An 8,746-nucleotide genomic window follows, 5' to 3' on the forward strand; every position below is an offset into this window, starting at 1 on the left:
CATGAAGATAACCAAATTTCTATCACAAAAATTGAAACTTTATGTTTCCAATCAACTCTAAATGATTAAAACAACAAAGTTTAACACAAAATAACATGGAATTTAGTAGTTTTTAAAGTTTCAAACACTTATCACAAATAAAGATTGAATCTTTAACACTTAGGAAGCCTCAAAACAAAAATTTTCACACTAAAAAGCAATTAGTTTGCAATTATGTAAAAATAAATCAACCTTTAAGCATAAAATACTACCAAGTAATAAGTGTGCTTTAAAGGGACTTAAAAAAGCAGAATATAATGCAAATAATCAACCACATAATCAACAAGTTATGCCATTAATTTTAAGGTTAGAAAAGACTTAAAATTTTTTGTCAAAAACGAAAAATCCCTCGAAAAAGGCACCCAAAATTTTTCAAGGGGTAAAAACCTTTCCAAAACACCTTTTCCACCCAAAATTCACTATTTTTGGGCGAATATCTGGGTTCTGGGCCGAATTCGACATTAAAACGGGATTAAAATAAATAAAACCGAGCTACTAATCTAATTAGCAACTTAAACCAGAAAAATAAGCCAAAATAAATCTTGAAAAACATGATTATAAAAATAAACGAGTGGGGCTCCGATACCGCTGTTGGGGTTTGGTGAGTCCGACTCATCGCGGAAACAACCCTGACCCAAGGAACCACTCGTAATTAATAAAAACATAAAGCATAAATAAATAAACACAAGAAAAGGAAGAACGAATCATACCCTTGAAGCGAGCTTCGCCCTCTCAAAACGGGCTCTTACTTGAAAGCCTTGAGCACCGCAAATGTCGTGCCTACAACGGTATCCACCCACAAAGGACGAACACGACTTTTTAGGTCCGCTACATTGGAGTTAGCAAGGTCTGACCAAAACCCAAGTGTTAATGGAGTTTAAGAGTTTTTCCCAAAATATGGAATGCTCTTTCTAACTCCCACTCAAGCACTTTACTCCAAATCCCAAGGTTGGTATTTATAGAGGAAAGTATGAGTGGGAATTTCTATCCCATCAATGTGGGATCATGAAATTCCACAAATTAATTTAAAGCTAAATTAAATTAAAATTGCAAACTAATAATAAATCTACAAGTGGCATTACCATGTGAAATGGGTTGGTGAGGACCACATGGAGAGTAGGGGACCATACTTGCTCCCCACTCAATACTCTCCTTGTGCCACATGTCCTTACCCACTTGCTCCCATATTCCTCAAGCTTCCCCATAGTGACTGGCCTTATGGCCCAGCCACGAGCCCATCCCAAGCCCAGCCCGAGCCCAGCCCCGCACCAAGATGTGGGCTGCTGCTGTGCGCGCAAGCCACGCACTTGGTGCGGGCTTGCTGCAGTGCGTGGCTGCTAGCACGGTGCGCTAGCACGCACCTAGCCAGCCATGCTAGGCTCGGCTTGGTGTGCTTTTTAGCCACCTATACTTGGAAATTTTTGCCCCTATCATTCGGATGCTCGGGGCATTCTGATGATAGGGGTATTTTGGTAATATGGTCGATTTATTATTATTTTGCACGTCTCGTCTTTTTATTATTTTTTGACTCGACTTTCGACGATCGGTTTCGACGCTCCAAGCTCGAATTACCGACGTCTAAATATTTAACACTCGGGCGACGAATTAATTTCTTCCGAATTAATTCGTCGAGTCGGTTCGTATATTTTGCTTGGGTGTGACCCGAAGGGTTCAGTCAAGATTAAGCTGTAATATTAGTTATATTAATATTACTGATCGGAAGCGGCCTCCACCCAGGCATTCCGATCACTTGACCTTACTGAATATATTTGCTTTCTAATAATTCTGAACCCGCTATCAGAATAATACACTTGTTCGAAGGACACCATTCCTTTCATTCTGCGATCCTAAATAAATTTGTATACGCCAATACTTGTAGAAAAGTGTTAGTTCCACAGATAAAAGAGTGAAGACTAGAGTCCGTATCTGACACCAATGTATCAGTGGCAAATATGTTTGGTAGCTTTCCCCGCCTCGAGAAATCCACCGGATGAAGACTATTATGATATTTTCCCCGCCTCGGGAATAATGATTCCATACCTCTGGAACGCTATTAGATGATGACTTTTTCCTGCCTTGGGAATGTTGTTTAATGATGATTCCACACCTCTGAAACGCTGTTAGATGTTGAATTTTCCCCGGCTCAAGAATGCTGTTAGATGATGATTTATATCTGCCTCGGGAGTTTTATAATCACTGACTTATTCACCTTTAGAGGTGGCAACAACCGACAATTTTCTATGCCTTGTGAAAAACTTGTCTGAGTGAAGATAACTTCCTCGCCTTGGGAAAATCTATCGTGAGTTACTCCGCTTTGAGCAGCCTATTGAATGATGATCATTGAGTATTTGAAGAATGATTATGGTTCGCTTTTCCCCGAACTTGGGATGTAGATGGTTCTTTAATCCCCGAACTTGGATGTGGATGGTAATTCGTTCGATTTTCCCCGAACAGAGTCCGTAACTGAGACCTGTAAAATAAACTTTGCCAATGGACTCGTATAAACTTTGATTAACTTAACCAACTGACTTGACCAAGTTAGAATTGACATGAAATGATATTTGTATAATTTGTGATTGTATGTATAGTTTGAGAGTGTGTGCAGAAACAAGAAAATGAAAATGCAAAAGCAAAAGTTTCCGTCATTTTTTGTTATGAGTGGAAGGTACCGACTTTCTCCCAAAATAGAAAGACGTGAAAAATGAAGAGTTTTTGAACTTTCCTCGATAAAGATTTAAAAAAAACAATTGAACTTCCCCAAAAGTAGAAATATGAAAAAAGGAAAGGACTTTTCAACTTTCTCGCTGAGAAATTTTTTTAAAAAGTATTTAAAATTCTCTAATAGAAAAGACATGAAAAAGGGAAAAAGTTTTGAATTTTCTCGTTGATCAAAGAAAAATAAATCGCAAGGATTTTCTTCTTATCAAATTGAATTGCTCGTCTTGAAAATAATGTATGCATGATGAATGTTCATAGGACAGAAGGCTAAGGAGAATTACATCATGTGACACGACCCATGAACGCACTTAGGCTGTGAAGCTAAGCGAGGTAGTTTGTTGACAATGTATGCTGCTGAAGTCAGGAAGCTAAGCATCACATGCAGTGTGTGTAAAACATATAAACCATCTTGAAAGTTTCTTAGGTTTGGAAGCTAGGCACATATACAATGGTGATTGCTGAGTATTGCTTAGGTTCGAAAGCTAAGCATCACATAGTGTATACATCCCATAAGTGTGTCATGCTCTTTGTTTATACCTAGCCTTGGACATGGGTAATTCGAATAATAAACCAACAAGTATACAAACTTGAATACTCTCAATAACCAGAAAAACACCTTGAACTAGACCAAATACGGGACAAATCCCACTGTAGGGGACCATAGAAAAATATAATAAATATTGTACCTCATTCTTAACTGATGATTATAATATCCTTACCAATATGCCAAGGAGTAAGGTAATAAACGCCGAGCCTCAAACCAAGAACAAAATATAATTCTCAACCTTTTGATCTCATACTTTGATCAGATAATAATTCACAATTTTATAATAATAACTCAACAATGGCACATGTTCCCAAATAATATAACATGATCAACTCAATGCATAAAATTAATATCTTAACTCTTATAGGGCAATAAAACTAATACCCAAAATTAACTAACTCACAACCAAAAAATAATACTCTGCATTAATAACCCTAAAACCTCATAACAAAAACACAGTTAATCAATATAATAAAACAAAATAATACAACAATTATATCATATATCACCATAAATCAACCACATATCTACGAAACATGATCATATTAATAGCAAATTATAAAATTTACACATAATAATACAAAGTACAATCATTAAACAAATTATAACCAAACAACTTCAATAAATTTACACACAGTATATAATAATCCAATCACTTTATAATCAAGCAACTCCAAGTAAAGGATTAATAGTGTGATTACCTTTCGGAAATAATTAAGCAAATACTCCCTCCGTTTTTAAATACTTGCACCACTTTTAGTTTTCGGACGTTTTTAAATACTTGCACCATTTCTTTATTTGGAAAGATTTTACAATATTTAATTAATTTCTCTCAACTAGTGAATCCACCATTAATCATATTTTTATTAATTTCATGTTCTCTCTACTCTAATTCTCTCCACTAATTTGGTATTTTACAATTTTTTATTCTTCCATCTACCCCACTATCTTCATATTTTATTATTTTCTCTAATTTCTCCTAAAACTCAGCGCACGGCGAAATGGAACAAATATTTAAAAACGGAAGGAGTAGCAAACTATTAGAGCAAATTAAAGTATTGCACTGACTTTCGACTCCTAACTTGCAATTCATGCCGACACATTATGTGAGGGCTTGCATAGTTACATTGGGATTTCATGATAAGTTTGGTGGAAGAATCATGAAAATAATCAAAGGACTAAAGGTTTATTAAGAGATTAACTTTTCTTGTTTGATAATAGAGCTGCCTATTGCAACGTAGAGAAACAAAACGGGAAAAAGGATTAAAGTTAATAAAATAATTATAATAGGGTTTTTTTTTTGAAAGGAAGTTAGGAGTACCATAAATTAAGGCTTGGACAAATTGTCCATTAATACATACGGAGCAATTTCAGAGGGGCAATGATTTTCCCATATTTGCTCAGAACCAAACGGTACTAGCCTAGCAAGGTAATGGGCGATAACATTCCCATCCCTACGAACATGAGACCAAGATACAAAATCAAGGAATTTGCTAACAAACATTATGTCATCTAGAACAGAATCAAAGTCAGAGAAGTAAGTCACTGCTTTCGAGAGGCGATTTATGGTAACTTGACTATCCGATTCAACAATCACATGCTTCAACCCATATCTTCGAGCAAGCTTTAAGCCAAAGAGAATAGCCTTGCCTTCAGCAATTTCGGGAGGCCAGCAGCCCCGAGAACGTCTGGTTCCCGCAAATAGGACTTCTCCCCTGTCATTTCTAGCCACAGCTCCAACACCAACCCACCCCTCATCACGCAACGAAGCATCACAATTTATCTTTATAAAATCAGGAGGGTGGGACTCCATACCTTCGGGCTTCTACCTTTTCTTGCTCTCGACACACCATAAATCTTGGAGCAATATTTGATGCAGTCGTTAATGAGCCGATGTACTCTGTCTTTAATAACCAAATGAGGCACTTCTTTCGCATTAAAAAATTTATCGTTGTGTCTGCTCCAAATGTACCATAATAATGCTGCACCTATTAGACATCTTTTAGAATCAAGTTTGTGCCAACGAACCAGCATGTCCTTCAAGTCTTCATTTGGATCGGTAGGGACCAGACTCTCGCAGTTCAATTCCCTCCATAAGTCACGTACTGCATTGCAAAAGAAGAAGGCATGGACCGTTGTCTCACTGTTTGTACAGCACCAAGGGCAAGCATCAGTTTCAGCCATGTGCCTATAGTGTAGCAATTCACGAGTGGGGAGCGATTTAGTGCAAGATCTCCAGAGAAATTGTTTAACTTTTGGAATTGTATCGAGTCCCCATATTAGCATCCACACCTCATGAAAAAGCTCAAGGTTACACGACTTTCCTAGTAAGTAAGCCGTCTTAACAGAATAGACTCCATCGTGAGAAAAAGCCCATGTTAGCTGGTCCTTAGGCTCACGAATGCTTACAGGAATCTGCAATATAAAGGCAGCGTCTCGAGCATTAAAATTTGCATCAATAATGTCATGATTCCACTCATTCCGCTCTGCATCAATGAGGTCTCTAACCCAGAGCATTGTCTGTGATCAACCTACCCGGGACAAAGGCACTCTGATTTTCTGAAATTACATTCGGCAAAATTTCCTTCAAGCGCATGACAATCACCTTCGAAGCTATCTTATATAAAACATTACAAAGGGCAATTGGGCGGAACTCAGCCATTATTTTTGGGGATTGCACTTTAGGAATGAGAGCAATGTTTGTGTTGTTCACCGATGAAGGAGACACCATCCCACAAAGAATTTAATTGAGTACTGACCCAAAAACAACATCACCTAATACATGCCAAAATTTATGGTAGAAAATGGCATGTAGTCCATCTGGCCTCGGGGCTTTACAAGGGTGCATGTCACTTAGTGCTGCAAAAACCTCCTCTTTGGTACATGGCTTGAGAAGAGATTCATTGTCAGCCGAACTGATACAGGGGGAAACAGCCGCAAGAACATTTTCGCAATCCTCCATAGAGGGACCTGCCGAAGCAAAAAGGTTAGCATAAAAATGTTCAACAATTTTTTCAAGCTCCTCATCATCAGTGCTCCAAGTTCCAGACGAGTCAAACAAGCCTTTAATCTCGTTGCGTCTTCGACTCTGAGAAGCTTTTTGGTGGAAGTATTTTGTGTTGCGATCCCCGTCCTTAATCTCTGCTGCCCTTGACCTGAGATACCAGTATGCCTCTTGTTTTTCAAATAAATCTTCAAGTTTTTTCTCCAGAGTACTCAATGTTCTCAGCAGACATGTTACCACATTGCACCTCTTTTAGTTCTTTTTCGGCTTTTTCAATTTTTGCATCTAAATACGCAAATTTTGTGCCACTCCACTTCTTAAGCGCACCCAATGTGAGCTCAAGTCTTGCTTCAGTTGGTACCCCTGCATTATCACTCCAAACATCTTTGATGGTCTTCTCACAAGTAGCATATAGTAACCAAGCTGTCTCGAACCTGAGAGCCTTCTTCCCCTTTTTATTCTTCCTTTTTGCACGCTGGAGCCTCACAAGAATCGGACTATGGTCAGATTTATACCTCACAATATTTTCAACTTCAGCTTCTGGGAATAAGGAGCGCCACGAGTTATTACAATAGAACCGGTCTAACCTCTCACGGATAAAGGTCTGCTCAGTGAGGCCTCTCTCCCAAGTGAACCGATCACCCGAGTACCCAAGATCGTGCAAGTTACATTCTCTCAGGCATTCTTTAAAGTCTGCCATAGCCCTCCGATCACATATTACTCCTCCCTCCTTTTCATTATAGCTCAGAATTTCATTTAAGTCTCCACCAATGAGTAAAGGACTCGAAAAAAAGTCACATAAACTCCTAGGAAGTTGCCAAGTTTTATGTTTATTTGCCGTTTCCGGCCAACCATACAACCCCACAAAACGCCACTTAAACCAGCCCCTCCATCAATATCACCACAAATATGATTATTCGAAAAAGAGACAAGAGAAAAATCTACTTTATCATTATTCCAATACAAACATAAAACCCCCGACAAACCAATGCTGCTAACTCCTATAGCACTATAAAAACCTAGACGATTTTTCAGATTTTCGGACTGACCTTTACTGATTTTTGTCTCTGAGAGGAATAGCAAGTCCGGGGCATGCTTCAAGCACCATCTGTGTAGTGCGTCAACTGCTCGAGGTCTGCCTGCACCTCAACAGTTCCAGCATACAGTATTCATGGCTCTTCGCGGGGTTGGTTTGTACCAACACCCGCTACTGGGAGATTAGAGCCCTCCAAGCTGTTTCAATCAAGATTAACCAAAGTGTGCATCCCACCTTTTCCTTCTTGTCCTGCTGAGAAAGTCACCCCACCAGTCAGCTTGATTTTTTTCCCCTCACTGCCTTGCAAGTCAGAGTTCCCATTTTCATTCAAGCTTGCTGCACCTCTCTTCCTATTTAGTACACCCTCTCCAGTACTCTCTGAGGTGTCCAAGAAGTCTCCTCCTCCCTCTGTCCTAGAGCGATTTTCAGCTCTTTTCCATGATTTCCTTTCCAATTTTTGTTCCCTCACCTGTGTTTTAATTCCCAGCTCACTCTCCTTCTCCTTATCTCCCTCACTCACCCCCATAGGCTCAATGGAATCCCTCAGTTCTTCTGTCGAAAGCTGGCTTGACACTGACCCTGGCCTAAGGACAATTTTATTGCTGCTCTCATCAACCACTGCTCGCAGAGATACTTCTCTTGCTTTGGGAACAATTGAGGTATTCCCAGGAGAAGAGAAATGGAGCCTCCTTGCTGCACTAGGAGGTCCAAGGCGAATAGCATTCGGATTGTTGTAAGTTACTCTGTGAGATTGCTTTCGGTTTGCAAGGGATTCCACCCATTCTCGTTCCTTCTCCCTGTCAGCCATCGAAGCACGAGATTTTTGATGCGTAGAGGCCACCAGGAAAGGCCCATATTGGAACACAATCGCATTTTTCCCCTCTATAACCTCCTGTTCCAAGCAATCCTTGTCAAGGTGTCCTAATTTGCCACAAAAGTAACAATAATCGCCTAGTCTCTCATATTTGAAGCCTATCCACTTTGTGGTGTTTGTATTGGTCGCAACCATAATTCCACGTCGCAAAGGTTTCGAGATATCAATCATGACTTTCACTCTCATAAATTCTTCCCATCCAATCGGGTCCGAGTCATCAAATTCCATAAAGCGTCCTACAGCATCTCCAACTTCTTGTGCAAAGGATACATTACGACGTCCAAAGGGAACATCCAATAAACGAATCCAGAAAGGGGATGAATCAAACACAATATCAGAAGGTTGTTCATCCCCATCAATAGTTTTCAGCAGCAGCAATTGTTGGTCGAAAGACCATGGTCGTCCTTCTAATACCCTGTTCTTGTCCTCCATATTGAAAAATTGAAAGACGAATAAATTCGTGTCAACACTGCAAACTGCTATATTGTCCTGCAACTTCAATAGTCCTTTGAGGACACGTTTCATTGC

The 8,746-nt window shown here is 39.4% G+C and overlaps 1 protein-coding gene across 1 annotated transcript; it reads right to left on the bottom strand.

Moving 5' to 3' along the window:
* Positions 1-4,631: 4,631 nt before the first annotated feature.
* Positions 4,632-5,117, bottom strand: LOC110734081. Its single transcript, XM_021914143.1, has one exon. It carries the CDS (start codon positions 5,115-5,117, stop codon positions 4,632-4,634), a length of 486 nt encoding a protein of 161 aa, XP_021769835.1.
* Between the last annotated feature and the right edge of the window lie 3,629 nt (positions 5,118-8,746).

The sequence above is a fragment of the Chenopodium quinoa genome, unplaced genomic scaffold, assembly GCF_001683475.1.
Source record: "Chenopodium quinoa cultivar QQ74 unplaced genomic scaffold, ASM168347v1, whole genome shotgun sequence".
Lineage (NCBI taxonomy): Eukaryota > Viridiplantae > Streptophyta > Magnoliopsida > Caryophyllales > Amaranthaceae > Chenopodium > Chenopodium quinoa.

What these genes read in the sequence shown, in the direction of transcription:
- LOC110734081 (XM_021914143.1), bottom strand. Translation starts at nt 5,117, where the DNA reads ATGGAGTCCCACCCTCCTGATTTTATAAAGATAAATTGTGATGCTTCG.